Source organism: Sciurus carolinensis, chromosome 9 (assembly GCF_902686445.1).
Source record: "Sciurus carolinensis chromosome 9, mSciCar1.2, whole genome shotgun sequence".
Lineage (NCBI taxonomy): Eukaryota > Metazoa > Chordata > Mammalia > Rodentia > Sciuridae > Sciurus > Sciurus carolinensis.
Genome location: NC_062221.1, coordinates 72,559,167 through 72,579,119, shown reverse-complemented (window position 1 = coordinate 72,579,119; position 19,953 = coordinate 72,559,167). Strand labels below are relative to the sequence as shown.

The window sequence follows — 19,953 nt, the reverse complement described above, 5'->3', positions numbered from 1 at the left end:
CATTTGAAAGACGAAGAAACAGGCTGGGAGAGGTAGAATAACTTGTCTAGACACATGTTTAGGAAGTGGCAGATGCAGGAATTGAACTTGTTCTATCTGGCACCAAATGCTCTGTTCTTCCCACTACACCATGCTGCCTTCTTGAGCATGCTGACTCATTTGGGAAGTTATGTAAGCTTGTAAATCACTCTGAGATTCCCAGATAATGTGACTGCATAAAGAAGAACAAAGTGTTGCCATGAGGAGCTCCGGTGCAGTGGCAGAAGCACGCGCTAGGCACTGCGCAGTTGGGAAGGACTTGGCAGAACTGTTGAGAGGGAGAGGGCTGCACCAGTGGGCTCTGAACCAGAGGCGATCCTTTGTCTGTTCCTCCCCTCCCAAACTGTTCTGCAAATAAGCACACTTTTCATGATAAATATAAAGGTTGGGGTAGTGGCTCGGTGGTACAGTGCTTGCCTGGCATGCCTGAGGCACTGGGTTCAATTCTCAGCACCACATATAAATAAATAAATGAAAAAAGGTCCATTGACAATGAAAAAATATATATTAAAAAAATGAAATAAATAAATAAATCTATCCCTCCATTTAATATATAGGTAGTGAATGAAAGACTGATCCAAACTTCGGTCACCTGCAAGAGGTATGCCAAGTTGCCCAGGGTCAAGCAGTTTGGTACCACACAAGATAGTACTTCATCAGGGGAAGTAAGCTGGTTTTTAGTATCATCTACATGCACTTTTTATTCACTAGAGAAGTGTCACAATCAGATTTGGACTTCAGGAAGTTATCCTTGGCCTCTCTGTGGGGAGAAAGGCCATTGAGGGTTGTCAGGGCCCTACCAATGTTCTCACATACTCAGGACGCCACACTCAAGGTCTGTGGCCCCTGCAGCCTGGCTTGGCAGTGTGGTCAGCCCATACACAGCACAGGTCAGAGGTGCTGGGGAGCTCGTGCCCCTGAGACCAGCCTCCAGCAATGATGAGTGAAGGGTTGCAGGGTAAAGACCCCAGCTTCCCTGCAAGTCCATTGGGATGACTCTGAGCCTTGTTCTATACTCTCTTCCAGAGTTTTCCAGTAGGATGAAGCTCCAGTGCCCTGAAGTATTTGATAACATACCTTTTATTGGCTTCCTTCGCTTCCCTGTCTCAGTCTTACCTCACAAGCAAGTTATTTATCATCAAATCCTATCTCAGGCTTTGTTTCTAGGAGAACCCAAATCAAGACCATTTAATACTTGGTGTAAAGATAGGTAACAGGGCCTGGACCAAGGGAGCATGGGAATAAAGAGGAGGGGATGAATAGGGGAAATATTTGCCCTGAGATTGACAACTTCAAACAGGGAACTCCTACAACCCAATAGGAACAAAACAAACAACAACAAACCAACAGCCCAATTTTAAAATAGTCTAAGGACTTGAACAGTCATTTCTCCAAAGAAGACACATAAATGGTCAACAGGTATATGAAAAAATGTTCAACATCACTATTCATCAGGGACATGAAAATCTAAACCACAATGAGATATCGCCTCACACCTCACGAGATGATTAGATAAAGAAATAAGACAATGTATGTTGGTGAGGATGTGGAAGAAGGTGGAACCCTCCTACAGTGCTGGTGGGAATGTAAAATGGTGCAGTTGCTATGGATCCTCAAAACTATTAAAACAGAACTATCAAGTGAACATGCGATCCTACTTCAGACTATTTATCCAAAAGAATTGAAACCAGAATCTTGAAACAGTACTAGCACACTCGTGTTCATTGCAGCACCCATCACAACAGCTAAGTTGTAAAACAGCTTGAATGTTCATGGAAAGATGAATGGATTAATGTGTATTTTATTTATATGTATTATATATGTAACATATATTATGTACAGTATATAATCTATATACTATAATATGTAGACCATAACATACATTAATACATATGGTATACAGACTATATAGTATATAAAATATAAATATATCTACATGCTATCTGGGTTATATATGTATATATACATATATTTGTATATATATAATATAAATAATTTGTATATATACATAAATATTTGTATATATATATATATAAAACCTACATACAGTAGAATACCAGTTAGTTTTAAAAAGGAAGGAAATTCTGCAATAGAGGAAAATGATTGAAACTTGAGGACATGCTCAGTAAAATAAGTCAGTCAGAGAAAGACTAATATTGTATGAGTTCGCTAATATGAATATCTAAATAGTCATATTCACAGAATCATAGAATGGTGTAAAATGAAACACTGTCAGGGATTGCTTTCAGCTAATCCAGCAAAAAGAAAACTGAAGTGTATATGGATAAAACAATATTGGCAAAATATTTAAAATTGTAAAAGCTGGGTACTAAAAAGCACGTGTTCATTATAACATTTCCTCTACTTTTGTATGTCTGAAAATTTCCACAATAAAAAGAAATAGTCTGGTACTTTCAAAATGCTCCCAGGAGGATATTCTAACTAATTGTCTTTAACACCTGTGAAAAAACAACTACAAAAGTGTGTTTTACAAGAATGGGAAGTTATGCTCCATGTATGTATGATATGTCAAAATACATTCTACTGTCAGGTATAACTAAAAAGAACAATAAATAAATAAATAAAATTTTTACAATGTGCGTTTTAAAACTCTGATTGCATTTTATGTTTTTAGAAGCAAAGAAAGCTGGTTCTTTCAAGAAATAGATTTGTAGGTGCTGGATTTTAAAAGAGAAGAAATCAGGATTCAGATGTAGAATGTTATACAGCTAGTTGAGCTTACCTAAGAGAGCCTAAGAAACCATCTAATGACTCTACCACATCCTCCCACAGTGGTTCTACATCAGGTGATTTGTATGCATGATCTCATTTTATCTCCAAAACTTTTTCTAGGGATCCAGAAAGGCTAGAAAGGTCAGATCTTTAGCTTAAAGACCACAGAGTGATATATTGCAGGGATATTAGACCTTGGGTTTGAAGTCCCATGTGTCTGGTTCAAAGTCTGGTATATTTCACAGCCTTTGGCCCAGCTCACTGTGTTGGACCTAAGTCAGCTCGCCAATCCAAGAGGTGATCATTCATAATCTGGCTCCCACTGAATTGATTTCCCGAAAATTGGCCTTCGTTAGGACAAGTCTAAATAAAGAGAAATTAAAAGCATGCTCCATGGGCAGGGATGGCAAAGTGCATAGACCAAGTGAAGATTGTCAGGGAAGCATCACACCTGTTCAGCCCAGACCCTAGAGAGACTGACAGACAGGTTGCCAGGAAGGCTGAGGTGGACACAGCACCTAGAATGGCTGACTGGGAGAGAAGGAAAGAAAAATTGAACTGTAAATAAGCAAACAACTCCACAAGCAAATATAAAATGTTTAGAAAAGTGCTTATTTACTTAAAAAAAAAAAAAAACTTTAAGATCCAGTAAAGGACACAGTTAAATAAATTAAATTTTTTTCCTTCTGTTGGAGTATGTCCATAATATTATGAATATTATTATCTATGATAAAACTCTAGAAAGCTGCTTATTTTTAAAACTTTAGGAAAAAGCAGAATAAAGTAAATATATATTACATATACATACAACTTTTTTTTCACTACTGGGGATTGAACCCAGTCAAGTGCTGTACAACTGAGCTACACCCCCAGCCCAAATTAGAATTTTCTAAAACCACTTTCTATGTGGAAAAAAGATTGAAAGAAAAAAATGTTTAAAGTTATATGATTGTCCTTAGTTTTTGGAAATATGGATTTTTAATATTTTTATTTTATTTTAAAATTTTCATAATGAAAAGTATTACTTTATTTTTTATCCTGACTTATTCTGGGTAATGAAAATACAGGAATAAAAGAAATTAAAGATATTTATAGTTTCTTGTTGATAATTTAAGTAAAATTTTGTGGGAAATCTGAGCAAACCTTATCACTGGATTTCCATCTCTTTTGCTTAATCTTAAACTTGAGAAGTTCTGTTTCCAAAGCTCACACCAGTGATAGCACAATCCAGACTTCTAGCAACAGGTCTCTCCCTAGACCTCAGGAGGTTGAATACATACAGCAATATTTTAAATAAACCAACTTTTTGGTATATGCAGCAAGACTCAATAGTTACTTTGTAAATGATAATCTTTCAGGGGTTAGACCTGTGCTGAACTTTAGAAAGCCAGAGTCAACCAGGAGAAAACTTCTATATCTCTCTCCTGGATAGAAAACTTCTCCCTAAGATCCTTTAACCAAGAGCTACAGTACACCCACCCACAGAACCTAGAGTGCTTTGGCAGGTAGTAGTGGTTTCTTTTCGATGACTCTGAAATGGAAACATTGGATATTTGGTATTTAGAAATATGAACCTAGGTAGCTTTTTTTTTTTTGGTACTGAGGATTGAACCTAGGGGCACTTAACCACTGAGCCACACCCCCAGCAACCACACCCACCCCCGTTTTTGTGTTTTATTTAGAGACAGGTCTCATTAAGTTTCTTAGGGCCTCCCTAAGTTGCTGAGGCTGGCTTTGAATTTGTGATCCTCCTGCCTCAGCCTCCCAAAACACAGTAGCTTTCTTTTTGGCCATGCTGGGGATTGAATCCAGGGACTTGTGCTTGTGAGGCAAACACTCTACCAACTGAGCTATCTCCCCAGCCCCTCAGTAGCTTTCTTGAAGAGATTTTAACTCTGAAGAAAAGAAATATATGTTTTGCTATAATCCAACTAGCATTAGACCCTGCCATGTGTCCTGTATCTAGGACAGGTTCTGCAGCAGGAATGTCCAGTAAGAAATAGAACTTGCTTTAAGAGGAGAGGAAGAGAAAACCAAGTATAAAATTGTCTGTACCTGGGGGCTTTATGGAAAGTTTTTCCAGGGGATGTGACCTTTGAAGCAGACCTTGATGGACATAAGATTTCAGTCAGCTGCAGACAGCAGGAAGGGTATAGGATGGTATTAATGGACTACCAAGCAAAACATAAGATGAAAAAGAACCAACACTTTTGGTTCTAAAATTTTTAAAAATACTTTTTAGTTATATTTGTTGATGGTCCTTTATTTTATTTATTTATTTTTATGTGGTGCTAAGGATCCAACCCAGTGCCTCACACATGCTAGCACTGAGCTACAGTCCCAGCCCCAAATTTTAAAATATCCCTATGAACTGAGGACCCAGGAGTCATGGCCTGGCTTACGGGTGGGCTTTGTTTTGATGGGTGTGGTTTGGAGCCCTGGGAGGCAGGTGAAGGAGGAGGCAGCCTGGCTGGAGGCGCTCCCAGAGCAGATTGGGATGAAACAGTTTCTACTGCTAGAGACATAAGAACTTACCGGCAAAGAGATGTTAGAAGGGCACGGTGAGGGGCATTTTATTTTGTGATATGCTCCTCCTCTTCTGTATCTTCTGAAATCTTTGGTAAAAATCTATATTTCTGGACAATGTGCTGAACTTGAATGTTGAATTAGTTGTGGGGGGCAATAGTGAGGGGCAGCAGGTGTGGTATATGGCACCTGGTCTGGAGGTGCATGTGGGATGGAAGGAGAGGCAGAAAGAGGGGTGTAGAGGCACTTGGTTAATATACTCATTTTGAGATGAGAAAAGGTAACTATTCATTCATCACTGTAGGATGCACCAACACTGTGCTAGTATGGGATGCAGGGTAAGCCAAGTGCGATGTGGTCCTGGTCTTCGCAGAGCCTACATTCTAGTGGTGATTGGGGGTGCAGGGTGGGCAGAGATTGACTGAATAATAAAAATGGTAAAGATTGCAATTGGTATTATGAAAGAGAAGTCTACAGTGCTAGGACAGTTCATAGAGGGATTTGACATTGTTGGTTCGCTAAGGGGTTAGAAAATTGAGTTCTGAAGGATGAACAGGAGTCCAGTGTAGTGTAATGTTTGAGGCAGTGTGAAGAGAAAGTGCAGAGGCCCTGTGGAAGGCAGGAACTGAACGAGCTGGTATAGCCAGAGCACAGACAGTGATGCGGAGCATGGAGCTGAGGGGAGCTGAGGAGGCAGGAAGCAGAATGCAACGGGTGCTGTAAACCATGTAAAGGTTTAATTAGAAATGATAGATCATGTATATTTTAGAAGAGCGTGCTGGCTGCTGTACAGAAAAGAAATGGGAGTATGGAAAGAATAGACACATGTGAGAAAACCAACCTGGAGGCTGTACTCTCCCCAAGCAGATGATGACAGGGCAATACTTGATCACCAAGATGAAGGACACGGCAGAGCCTCAACTACAAGGATCAACCCTATCGCACATAAATCGAAAACTTCTAAGAAAATGTCCTCTTACACTAGTACAAAACTTCTTGCTCCATTCAAGTACAAATATGCACTTATGTAAGTGACTTTAGTAATAAGAACAGATATATGCTAACATAAGAAGCAAAGACTGTCTCTGAAAAAGAGGAATGCAAAATGTAATATTCATAAGCTTTTGGATATGTCTACATGACAGATGTGTTTCTAAGTGTACTGTATATTTTTAGCCAGAAATCTTTTTTTTTTCTCTCTCCTGGTTGGTTTGTATACAGCACCCTAAATGGATGGAATAACGAAACCATTATGTAGGCGTTACTTTGTCTTTTTGATTACAATTAATAGAAGCATGCATTTAAAAATATTTCCATATCACCTTCAGTTCACACTGAAGTCTCTAATCTTGCTCAAGGAAAAATTGTCAAACTATAATGGCATTAAGAGATTATAGTAAAACTCTATTGGAATTAGATCAAATAGACAAAATGAATAAGGATATGAAGAGATCCAAACCACACAATTACCAAGCTTGTTCTAATTTTGCACTCACTGATTACAGAATAAATATTTTTAAATTTACATGGAAGTATTATAAAAGCTGAGTATGTATACTTAGAAAGGTGTGTGCACTTTGTAATAACTCATTGAACAGAATATGTATTATTTGTGCATTTTTCTATCTGAAAGTTATATTTCAATAAAATTTTTTATTTTAAAAAAGCCAAGCCAACTACAAGATAAAACAACAACAACAACAACAAAAACTGACCACATATAAAGTCCCAAAGAGAATCTAAGCAAATTTCAAAGGACCAAAGTTCTCTTACCAAAGTTCTCTCATCAGAGTTCTCTCACAATAAGGCAATTAAATTAGAAATTAACAATAAAAACATGGTTAAAACATCTTTTGGAAAGCAAGAAATGCATTTCACAGTAATACATTAATTTAAAGATAATAAAAATTATGAAATATTCAACACTACATGACAATGAAAATATTAATAAAAATTTATGAAGATGTAACTAAATGTACAGAAGTATAAGCAGATATTATAAGCTATAAAAACAAAAACAAATAAGAAAAGCATTTAGTTTAAAAAGCTAGAAAAAAGAGTAAAACAAAAAAGTAGTAGAAAGAAGAAGAAATAAATATAAAAGGAAAAATTATTTATAGATGATTAACACAATAAAAATGGAATCCAAATAAAAAAAATCTCACAAATTTATTATGTGGATGATGACAGTCTGATTCTAAAGTTCGTTTGGAGAGGCAAAAAAAAAAAAATAGATTAGCAATATTTTAAGAATCTCCCAGGTTAGAGGCAATATAGACTCCTAGATTCCCTGTGAATTTCCAAGAACATAACAGAAATTAGAGTTAAAATAAACTCCATAGTTTTTAAAAATTTTACTAGAGTTTTATAGTTATGCATAGTAGTTGGGTTCATTCTGACAAACTTACACATGCATGGAAATTTATTTCAGTTCATGATCCTCCCTTTTCTCCCCTTCCTCCCCTTTCCCATTCTCCTTCCACTACTCGACTAGACTAGACTTCCTTCTGCTCATCTATTAATTTATGTATGTTATCCTATCCTTCCCTCCCCCTTTCCTTTATTTTACTCTAGCTTCCACACATGAGAGAAAACACTGGACATCTGAGTTTCTGAAAAAAAACTCCATATTTTTAACAATCATCCTAAATGAGCCTTATGATCATCAGCAAAGTTTAGAAATAACCAACTACCTTAACTCATCCAAAGATCTTGCTTTAACAAAATTTCTCTTTCCCTCTTAAATCTCTTTTAACATTGTGGGCTAGCTTGTGTGCACTATACTCCTTCCTTTATCTTTTTATTCTTTTAATTCCCCTCTTCCTAGAGCAGGGTCAAAAACAAAAGGTTTTTAACATTTTATCTATGTAGTCTTTAGAATTTTACATCTTGCTCCTGCTTTTCATATTTTTTTAGTAATATTTCAAAACACCTCCAAACGAATCAGAACTTCCTTTTTTTTATCTTGTGCTATTTTAAAGTTGAGTGTGAATGATGTATCTCAAATTTCTTTTTTCTACATTCTCTTAGCCTGCATTCTCATGAGTCTATTATAGTCCAAATTCATAGGTACATTAAACTACTTGCAAATATTACACTGCTCTGCCTGTTCTTGCACTGTCTGATTGGCAGCTTCTGGAAGACAAACACCCCAGTCTCCATTTCTTCTGTATTTTCCCCACTGGGATTAGAAGATTGACCGAGACTGACTGGTGTGCAGTGTGCTTCACGTGGTGGGTACTTAATAAATATTTTAAAACAGTATTAAAATGCTGAATTAATTTAACAGCAGTGTTGCTCCTCATTAAAGTGCCAACACTTTCTAGCTCCCTTCTCTGCCTAGCAACCATTTTTCCACGTACCTTCATATCCCCAGACAGTTCAGCCAAGCTGAGGCTCTCTTGATCTAGCTTTCCTTGCTTGAGTTATGGAAAAACTGTTTACATTTTTTACCCTGAGGAGTATCTTTATTGGTACCCAAAGACACTGCTGAATAACTTGCTTCTTTTTCCCATGGATGGTAGTGGGGGACGGGACTGGGGGCTGGGGAAGGGGAAGGGACAGAGGAATGAAGGTTACACTTAGTGTGTTACTCCCCCGTCCCCAAACTTTTTTTTTTTTTTTTTTGTACTGGAGATTGAACCCAGGGATACTTTTTCACTGACTCACATCCTCAGTCCTTTTTAAATTTTGAGTCAGGGTCCCGCCAAGTTGCTGAGGCTATCCTCGAACGCGGGATAATTCTGCCTTAGTCTCCTGAATCGCTGGGGTTACAGGCATAGTCTTGCCGGACTCTCCAAATCATCTTTTACCGTGAGATACAATGCCCCTTTGTGTACCTTCATGTCTATAAGAATGTTTTTCATTTTTAGTATCCGAAATGTGCTAAGGATTTTAAGTACGAGGTTTTAACCTCGTGAGGTATTGTTTCTTCATGAGCTTTATTCGGTATCTCCTTTCCCGCTCACTACACTCAGGCAGCCCTCCTCGTATATCATTCTTACCATCTTATGAACATTGTTTCATTCCTATGAAGTGTTATGTTGTGTGACCTAACTCGGTAAGGTACAGACTAGCTTTTTATTTTGGATAGGGAATTATGTTTCACAAAGCACTTCGGCGTCTACTCATTGTTTATTTAACTCTCAATTTTGCTAGAAGGATGAAATAGGGGTCATTATCTCCAGGATAAGGGAAAGGAACTCTAGAGACATTAAATGACTTTTCCAAGGTCACACAGTCTGGCTAGACCCACACCGAAAACTAGGATTTTGCACGTCTGAGTCAGCCCGGTTTCCCTGTCCCAGCCACTCTCACAGGTCAACCTCACTAAGATCTGCTAGAAAGCTTCAGAAGGGCTGGGCGCGGGGAAGCGGAGCCGAGGCAGCACAATGCGCATGCGCACACCGCGGATAGCGCGCTAGCAAGAGGAGGAAGGTCGGGGACAAAGACGGGCTTTTGGCTAAACTCCACCCCTGCTGTCCCAGTAACGCGCAGGCGCACTTCCTGAGGCTGCGGTTCAGAGCCACGCAGGCGCACTTGCGCCAGGGTGCCAAGATGTCGTTCCCGAAGTATAAGCCCTCGCGCTTGGCCACTCTACCCCCAACCCTCGACCCAGCCGAATACGACATATCTCCGGACACCCGGAAGGCGCAAGCCGAGAGGTTGGCCATAAGATCCCGGCTTAAACGGGAGTATCTGCTTCAGTACAACGACCCCAACCGCCGAGGGCTCATCGTGAGTGGGGGGCCGGCCGGGCGGGACTCGGGCCGGAGTCTGGACGGTCCGCTCAGACTGGGCAGCCCAGACTCGCCAAGGTGCACCACGCGGTGGGCAGCTGCCGTTCCCAGTGTCTTAGACATGGGCCCTCATCCAGGCCCCGAAGACAGGCCGACTTCTAGCCCTTTGACCTTGGCCAGAGAGCTTGGTCAGGGTGGGTTCGAGTCCCGCCCGGCTTGATCACTTCCCTTCTGTGTGATCTTGAGAAAGTTGCTCATCTCTGCGTAGCTTCGTCTTTCCTAGCTGAAAAACGAGCGTAACATATTTCTTTCTAACCAGGCTGTTTTCAAGATTGAATGAGATAAGACACGTGACTGGCCTAGCATACAGCAGGCGTTTTCAGGACCCCCCCCCCCAATATATGTATAATTAAAGAATATTTTATACTTTTCTGGTCACAACTAGTAGGAATACTGCTCACTCCTGATGGGAATATAGTGATTCTTCATCCTATATTTTTAAGACCCTGCAGCTTACTGGAGCTTTGGACTTAAGAGTAAGACCCCAAAGCACTACACACTGGCAAACTGTGACCTCTGGCAACTTACCTAACCCCTTTAATTCTAGTTATTTTTTAAAAATGTTCATACAGAAGTGATGTGTATTATTCAAAGAATTGAGATTAAATGAGGTAGTTAGTGTAACATTCCCAGAATATATGCCCAGTAAGCTGATGGTTATTATTTACCAAGTATGCTTTTACATAGTTTTCTGTGCTAGAGCTGTCAAAATATCTCAAGATTTAAAAAAGACGACTTTTGCACTGGTGTTCTATAGGAATTTTTGGAAGTTGTGAGGATTGAAGGAAAGTTAAAATGTGCCAAACACTATTCCAAAACCTTTCTGAATATTTCTTTATTCAAATGTCACAACTATTCAGTGCATTAAGGTCTTTTACTCTTCCATTTTTCCAGTTGAGAAGATAACAGAGGAATAACAGATATCTCATACAGATATATCCACTAGCAAGTCATAGAACTGAAGTTGTACCCTGGTCTCTGCAACCCAACAGCATTTGCTTTTATTTAGTTAGCTGTACTTTTTCCAGCCAGAATTTACTTGGGAAGAAGGTTCAGAAAAAGCACATCTGTTATGTACATATGCACATAATTCAGTTTGATGTGTTAGATAGTATGTAGTAAAACAAGAAATTAAAAAGGGTGAACTTGAGATTCGAATCCTAGATATTGTTTTCCAACTCTGACCCAGAGCAGTTTTCAGTTTTCTCACCTGTAAAATAGAAGTAATAATACTCGCCTCTTTAATTCTGTTAATTGAAAGTGTGGCATACTCATTTATTAATCAATACCTGTAAATTCTCTTTCCTAATCTTTAGGCATTTAAGAATAATTGATTCAGTCAGTAAATAACTGCCAGGGTTTATTATGGGCCTGTTTTAGATGCTGAGGTAACAAAGGAGGACAAAGCCAGCAAACATTTCTGTCCTTGTAGAGCTTTATTTCCAGTGGTAGAGCAAGCAAGTGGTAATAAGCAAAAAATGAAATCATTTAACATATTAAATATTGGTAGGAAAAGAAAGGAGAAGGGATTAGGAGTGTATGTAGTAGAAAGGATAAGCTACTGCTTGGAATGTGACATTTTGAAGATCTGACAAAAGTAAGGCCATGGAGCTAGCCTCATATAGGAAGTAGCATGCTGGTTAGTGGGAATGGTAAATGCAAGAGCTCTTAGGCAGGAGTGTACCTGGCTAATTCAAAAATGTCCTAGTGATTCTGGAGGCTAAGGCAGGAGGATGACACATTTGAGACCAACCTAGGTGACTTAGTGAGACCCTGTCTCAAAAATAGAAAAATAAAAAAGAGTGGGGATGTAGCTCAGTGGCAACGTGCCTCTGGGTCCCCAGTACCCCACCTCAACTTGCTGTCTTAAGTAGAGAAGGATGATGGCAGAGTGGAAAAGATGGGGTCTGAGAGGTATTTAGGACCAGGTCACACCAGCCTGTATCATTGTAAGGATTTCTACTGATAAGGGAGTCACATAATCTGGATTTAAATTTTAACAAGCTCTCTCTGGTTGATTAGTTGAGAATTGAATATGGGGGAGCAAGGGCAGGAACAGAAAGATGAGTTAAGAGTAACAATGCCTTAATTGATAGTCGCCACCAGGGTGGTGGCAGTGGAGGTGGTGAGAAGTGGTCAGTTTGGGGTAGGTATTAAAAGTAGAGCCAAACAGATTTACTGGCAGATTATATGTGGTGTATGAGAGAAAGGGAGAAGTCCAGGATGACCCAACATTTTTGACCTAAGCAATTAGAAGAATGAAATTGCCTTTTAAAAGAAAGAGAAGGAACCAGTATGGTGATGGAATGGAATATTATGAAATCAGCTTGGGATGAGTAACATTCAAGATGCCTGTTAGACAATTTGTCAGTGTTGAATAGGTGCTTGGATATTAAGTCTGGAGTTCAGGGTAGCAGTCTAGGGTTAGAGTTATAATTTGGGGAGTCATTAGCTTGTAGATATTAAAGTCATGTGACTGGATGATATTAGTGGAGTGAATGTAGACAGGAAATATCATCAAGGTCTAAGTCCCAATATTAAAGAGATTGGGGACTTGAAAGGAAAAGAGCAAAAGAGATGAAGAGAACATGGCCAGTTAGGAGGAAAACGAAGCAGGTGTGGGCCCTGGAAGTCAAGGGAAGAAATGGTTTCAAGGACTATTCACTATGTCGCTTGCTGCTGATACTCCATTGACTGATGAATGGTGTCACAGAAGGGAAAGCTGTTTCCCATGGTGTGCCTTTTGAAACATCTCTTAATCTCTCTTAATAATAGTACTGCACTTAACGAACCATGGTCATAGGGCAATTGATATTTTTACAAAATGAAATGTCTGTTTATGGAAGACAGATCTGGCAGATAGATATTAAAGCATAGAAAGGTGACTGGCAGGTTGAGAAGTCTGTTGCTAGATCATCATTCAAATGCATTTATAGCAGAAGTGATAGAAAAATAGATGTATTTATCCTTCATGTATTGAGCTCAAATATCTGTTTGAACCTATATCTTGCGTCCTTACCCCCTTTACTGTTTCTCTTCACACTATAGGCATAGTAATGAACACTGTGGCAGAATGCTGTTGTGTTTGTTTTCATTTTAACATGGTGTGATAATATTAATAGTTTCTAGAGCAGCAGAAGGTATTTTTGGATTTTGAGTCTAGTAGTGAGTGTTCACACCCTGAAGGAATTTTAGCCTGATTGAAATGAAGGGGAGCATTTACACCAAAAGGGTTTTTTTAAATTTCTGAGTTCCAGCTGATTATCTTGGGTTAAAATTGCTGTAATTTAGTTTGGTGTGAAATATGACTGTGGAAGACCCAGTTAAATTATTTTAGTCCTACCAGTTGTGACTTTATGTTAGTTAGGACCCTGAATGTTCAGTTAATTGGAGAGAATAACTTTATAAAATCATTTGGGGATTGAGCTAATTAAATTTAATTATGTGTTTGGGTAGATTAGCTATTCTTAGATAGTTATTCTGATATAAATATATTACAATGGGCAATTACCTTTTTTTTCTTTAACCAAGACAAGCTGATTATTTTTCTTTAACAACTTTGACCTTTCTATAAAACTTTTAATAGTGTGAAGTACACTAATTTTGATTTTAAAATATCAACTTAAGAAACTTATAGTTTTGGTTGGAGTTGTGGCTCAGTGGTAGAGCCCTTGCCTTGAATGTGTGAGGCCCTGGGTTTGATTCTTAGCACTCCATATAAATAAATGAAAAAAAGGTCCATCAACAACTAAAAAAATATTTTTTTAAAAAAGAAACTTGTAGTTCAGTTAACCTACTTCTGCCTTCATCTTCCTGCAGCTATTTGTAACCTGGAAAGACCAGTATTGGAATGACACTAAAAGAGTTCCTAGACAAAATCAAAGCTTGATACTTCCCTTATCACCTTTTAGCTCCTCTTCCTTTCAATCAGGTTGAAATCTTCAGGGCATGAACACTCATTCCTTAACTCAGAAGTTCAAAAATACCTTCTGCTGCTCCAGAAACTATTAATATGATCACACCATATTAAAATGAAAGCAAATACCATAGTGTTCTGTAGCAGTGTTCATTACTAACACAGTAAAGCAAACACACAGTAAAGAGGGTAAGGACACAAGATACAAGTTCAAAGGAATGTTTGAGGGCACTGTAATACAAAGGTATGAAATCTGTCTTCACAGGGAATTCTGTGTGGTTCTGATGGTTATACTTCAGGAAGGATAATGAAGCTGAAAACAGTCTAGAGAACAAAAGATAAAAATGATCAGGGAGGAAAAATGGCTTCTCTGATAGTTTGGAAGATAAGGAGTCTTAAATAGAAAGCTAAAGGGCAATAAGAATATTTTAAATTCTGAAGAATTTGAATAGGATTATCAGTATTATTTTTAAAATAGCTAGAAATGAAAGATCTTTACTGCAACTATTTAGGAATATTCAGGATGTATCCTTAAGTATTGTAGAGGATAAAAGATGTCTTCTATGCTCCTTTGCAGAAGTCCTGATGAATTTGTTTCTCAGTATTGCCCAAGTTTTGTAATTTTTTGTTTTCATTAATTTTAGGAAGACCCTGCCTTAATTCGCTGGACCTACGCAAGATCAGCAAATATCTATCCAAATTTCAGACCCACTCCTAAGAACTCACTCTTAGGAGCTCTGGTTGGAATTGGACCCCTCGTTTTCTGGTATTATGTTTTCAAAACTGATAGGGTAAGTGTTAGAGCCAGATGTTTAGTATTGGTGTGATAGGTTCCTTTAGTAGGTACCAGCTATAGCTCTTCTAATGATTGCCACCAGTGCCCCTTCCATGTTAGCCCTGAACTCTTCTTTCCCTTTCTTCTTTTATCTTTATTCCTTTCCAGTGAGAGTTCAAATAGGAAGTTTTTAATTATATGTTTGGTTTTACTGCTTTGCTGTTTCAACTCATATAAACATACTTTGTTAAAAATTGCAGTAGCCTCTGGGCCTTTCAGATTTAATTTAATGACTGCTATACAATTTAAAGAAATAAAATGGCCAATTTAAATTTCTAAAACTTTAACTTGGCTTATGAAAGTGGTTTGTAGACAATATAAGGACATTACTGTGATTGTTAGGCAAAAGAATACTGAAATAACTTTTTTAAAGTTAAACTTTTTTGCATTAGAAGATATGTAGAGACTAAACTTTTATGATTAACTTTCAGATACCTTTGCAAAATTTTCATTTAGTTTCTTTGTTCTAAAGGAGATGATGTTGATTGAGTCAAGTATTAGCCAAATACCTAAATCATGTAGCATGTTCCTTGTTGGTATGAATCTAGTATGTTGGTCACATTTTGTGAATTAATGGTAGAACATGTTGATACCCTAACAACAGAGAAGCAAAAGCAGCCTGGGCTGGGAATCACTGCATTCAGAGGCCTGCATGTATGATTAAAGAGAAAGCCAAGCTTACCTTTGGCACTGGGCCGCTCACTCCTGGCTCTGGACCCTGAGCCACAACCCCCCAGGCTTTATGCTGCCATCTGGACTGGAGCCCATTCATCTACCATTGATTTAAACTAGCCAACCCACTCTCTATCAGAGTTCATGTCCTTTGATTATCTGATAAATTGGTCACTCTTTCCCACAAGGTGTTTGGTTTTGTTTTTAATATGTACTTTTTAGTGGGGTTAATTTATTTCTAATTTATAAAATGTGGGTAAGAAGTTTTTGAGTAGGAGCATTTTCTTGTTGTCTCTTTAATTTTTCAGCTTACTACCTCCTCCCATTCCTTGAACTATAGATGATGAAACTGCAATTAAGTTTGGAGTATGTTATTCTGATTTTGAGTTGTACCATGAGTTGTTCCAGAATGCATTGTTTTTAATATACTTTTTTTCTGTCTATACAGGATAGGAAAGAAAAACTTATCCAGGAAGGAAAATTGGACCGAAAATTTAATATCTCATATTAAGTCTGGCAAAGATGACTAATATATTCTTGCTTAAATAAATCTTCTAATAATCATTAAATAGTTTCTCCTTCTTGGTATTATTTTGATTCAGTGTTAAAACTTACTTATACCCTAACAACAGAGAAGCAAAAGTGTCCTGTTCTGGGAATCACTGCCCTGTCATTGTGATATGTGCTAAGAATACAACATGGTAAGACAGACTTAGTATGTGTGCTTAAGGAATACATACTCACAACCGTTCATTGAGCAGTTATTACTTGAATTAGCTTACGTGTCTGGTACCACCTAATACCTAACTCCTTGTCTGACCCAAGTTATACTGCAGGGGAATAGTAATAATGGTTTAAAAAATAAGAGATATTCAGGTAAAATGATGTAGGTAAGCTGATGAGGAAGCAGCTCTGTTTGAATCTAAGGAAACAACATTGGATCTAGGTTCTCAAGTTCACAAAGCAAAACAGGAGCACAAAAGGGCAAAATGTGTAGAATATGGCTAATATGGCTGAATTGGGTTCCTTGGTGGGGTGAAAAGATGGAGGGTGGAGGTCATGGTGAGGAACAGAAGTGTTAATGGGCTTTGGAGGTCAGGTCTAGGTTAGAAGATATTTAAATTTAGCGATTAGAATTCAGGGCTTCTGTTACAGCATGGCAATAGTCACTACCTCAAAAGGTCATGGAGATGAAAATGAAATAACAGTATTAATAAAATAACAGCTACTCCCTGCTTTGTAGTTCAGTCTTGAAACAGTATGGTGACAATTTCATCCACAAAGACAGAGTAAAATCAAGTACTGTAGACGAACAGTATGCTTTGTAGGGATGATTTACATGAATACATTGGTTTTGAACTTTCAAATCATATGTACTACTGTTCTCATTAGATTTTGGTATTAGCCTTTATTACACTAAAAACAAAGCCAGAAGGACGCTTGTATGCAGGTAGCTTATGTTAGGATCTGAAAGAACAGGAGTGGGAGACTGGGAAGGGTGAAACATGGAAGGAGGGAAAGCCCATCGAGTGCATGCTGTTCCTCTGAGAGGAACAGGCTCCACGAGGGACTTCTGAGGAGACCTGTAGAATGTACAGTCTTTTTCCCTCCAGCATTTTGCCGCTGAACCACACCCCAGCCTCTGAACTGGTTCTTTCAGGCATACGTGAGGAGGAAGGAAACTTAGGGCAGAAAGCAAATGATGGGCTGTGCAGCTGAGATAAAGTATTGTCAAGTCACACCTGCAGGCAACTTGATAGTGACAACCATAATTGGAGTCAGAAGACAGATCAAGTGGTTGTGAGGCAGGCCCAGAGGTATATGATTTCTTTATTCCATCTTCTATGTAGATGTGTTTGCACATGGAGTCTAATCTGTAATATGTCCTCAAAGATGATGGCTAGGTACAATCTCTACAGAACACTCAGTGTAGGAGGGTTAGTGAAACAAGCTACAGTCCATGCTATTGCTACTGGCCCAGAGGCCATGACATAGTCACCATCTCCCCCAACCATGTCCCTTTCTTGGTCATCACTTTAGCAGATCTAGATTGCCTAATGGAGTCACCAAGACCTTCATTTCCAAAGACCAGAACCTTGGTTACTCTGCTTATCATCAGGCCTTTGCTGCAGCAATCCCCCGTTCACAGTTTCCCTGATGTGAAGGCATCAAGATGCTCCAGTGAATTCTTGGTCTCCAGATATATCCCTTTCTGTCCTCATTGGGTAGCAGTTACCCTAGCTCCTTGTAATTAGTGTCACTGATGCCAATATGGAAATGTTGTACTTGTTTCCCAGATACAAGAAGAAGCCCAGATAACCAGTAGGTAGTCATAGCTTCAGATTTTTTTGATTCCCTGACATAACTGTTCTCCCCATACTCCACCGTGCTGGGATTTCTTAAGCAGCAAAACAATATTGAAGAAGCAAAGCACACATTCCACAAGTTAGTCTCTGGAATGACAAAAGGGGCCAATCCTACTTTTCTTGGTTCTCACACTCAAGAATTCTAGCCGTTGGGGCATAGCACTGTATCAATGGCCGTTGCATCCACATGGTCAACCCTGCAGGAAGTCCCCAAGCAGGTACCTTAGCTTAGTCTTTAGTAGGCTTAACCTGTATTCACTTGTGCCCTAAAGTTGCTATGTTCACCTACCATCATGACTCAGTGCTTCTGAAATGCAGCTCATGATGGAGAGCTTTTGTTGAATGATTACTTGAGATGGTTGATGCTCAACTGCTTTTAGAATGGTGAATTGTTCTCCACTGCAGAAGGCATGGTCTTGCTTCAGACTTTTAGAAGTCTGCATTGCAACTATACTGTTTGCAAGAGACTCTAAGCAGCATCCTTATATACCACAAATTGCTGGAGTATTGACTCTATTGCCTATTCTGGGCTCCATTTAAAATTGGAAGCTTGACTGACGTGTGAGGCCTTGAGTTTGATCTCCAGCACCACAAAACAACAAAACAACTGGCACCTTTATGAATCACCCCATAAATACGTCAGAGCAGTGTTTCCAAGTGGGATATGCATTACCTCCAAAATTCAGAGACTGACGAAGAGGTGCTTTTTCCTTGGTAAGACCATGTGTTATGTGGAAGAACTTGCCCTTGACTTTGGAGGCGGCTGTGCTGGCATACTTAAAACCACTGGACCCCTACAATATCCCTATATGGAAAGCTTTAAACCCTTATAGACATTGTCTCCCACCTTCTGCTATCTCATTCTATGATACTGAAGGAATGAGAAACCTAATCTAAGTGAACTGAAGCTTTGAGGCAGAAATAATGGACAGTGTAAGAAACAGCAATTCAGAGGGGCCAGAGTGATAGACACATGGAGAAGCTGTGTGTAATGGGAGAATGCTGGAGTGAAAGTCCAGGAATTTCTGCAAAACCATCTTGGATCTATAACCAAATCATGTGATTATCATTTCAATATCCATGGGATTCCTGTTTTTAATTTGCTCCTGACTGTATCATTACAATTACTGTCTGCCCCTGCCTCTCCCAGCCCTCTTAATGACCATTACTCTTAAATTGTTCTCCAGACTTTAAATAATTGTAATATTTCATTCTTATTTTATCAGAGGGCAGAAGCAGTAGAAATCCTACTTTGACCTTCAGTTTTCTTTTAGAGGTAGCTGTGGTGTATTATTTTTATGCAAATGTGTAAGTCTATTATAAGAAACCTAGAAGGTAGTTAAGTAAGAGAATGAAATAAAAATCACTCCCAGTTCCATCACACAGGAATAATATTTTGGTACTATCTTTCTAAAGTGTTCTTTTTGCCCTCTCTGCTTATATATCTTCACCCCCTGCAACAAAATGAGATCCACTGTGCATAATGATTTAAGTTTCTGGTCCCAGTGATTTGTCTTGAATATTTTTCCATGGAATGACATGATTTTCCTGCAATTTCTTTCTCTCTCTCTCTCTCTCTTTTGTTTTTTTTCTTTTCTCTTATTTTGTTACCAGGGATTGAACCCAGGGGCACTTAATCACTGAGCCACATCTCCAGTCCTTTTTGCATTATATTTAGAGACAGGGTCTCACTAAGTTGCTTAGGGCCTTGCAAAATTGCTGAGGCTGGCTTTGAACTTGCGATCCTCCTGCCTCAGCCTCCTGAGCCACTGGGATTACAGGCATGTGCTACCAGGCCCAGGTTTTTTTTTTAATGCTGGGGATTGAATCCAGGGCCTGATGCATGCTATGTACCTGTGCTACCACTGAGCTATACCACCAGCCCTATAGCATTTGTTTAGTAATTGCTATTAGAATTCTATTATATGTATCTATCATAATTTATTCTCATAGATGAAAACTTCATTTTCCAAATTTTTGCTGTTAGGATCAATACAATAGATACCTTTTTTGGTGAATTTTTGTTTATGTCCCTAAATTTTTTCATAGGATAAATTACTGGGAGTG

General features: G+C 38.7%; 1 protein-coding gene across 1 annotated transcript; it reads left to right on the top strand.

Moving 5' to 3' along the window:
* The first annotated feature begins 9,814 nt into the window (after positions 1-9,814).
* Ndufb4 (NADH:ubiquinone oxidoreductase subunit B4) lies at positions 9,815-16,089 on the top strand. The gene is made up of 3 exons (XM_047563515.1): positions 9,815-10,035; positions 14,658-14,804; positions 15,969-16,089. Exons 1-3 carry the CDS (start codon positions 9,856-9,858, stop codon positions 16,029-16,031), a joined length of 390 nt encoding a protein of 129 aa, XP_047419471.1. The 5' UTR covers positions 9,815-9,855; the 3' UTR covers positions 16,032-16,089.
* The last annotated feature ends 3,864 nt before the right edge of the window (positions 16,090-19,953 follow it).

Bases quoted from the DNA above. Each gene is read 5' to 3' on its own strand.
- Ndufb4 (XM_047563515.1), top strand. From the start codon at position 9,856: ATGTCGTTCCCGAAGTATAAGCCCTCGCGCTTGGCCACTCTACCCCCA. The intron at 10,036-14,657 runs GTGAGTGGGGGG...CATTAATTTTAG, and splicing joins CCAACCGCCGAGGGCTCATC to GAAGACCCTGCCTTAATTCG. The intron at 14,805-15,968 runs GTAAGTGTTAGA...CTGTCTATACAG, and splicing joins ATGTTTTCAAAACTGATAGG to GATAGGAAAGAAAAACTTAT.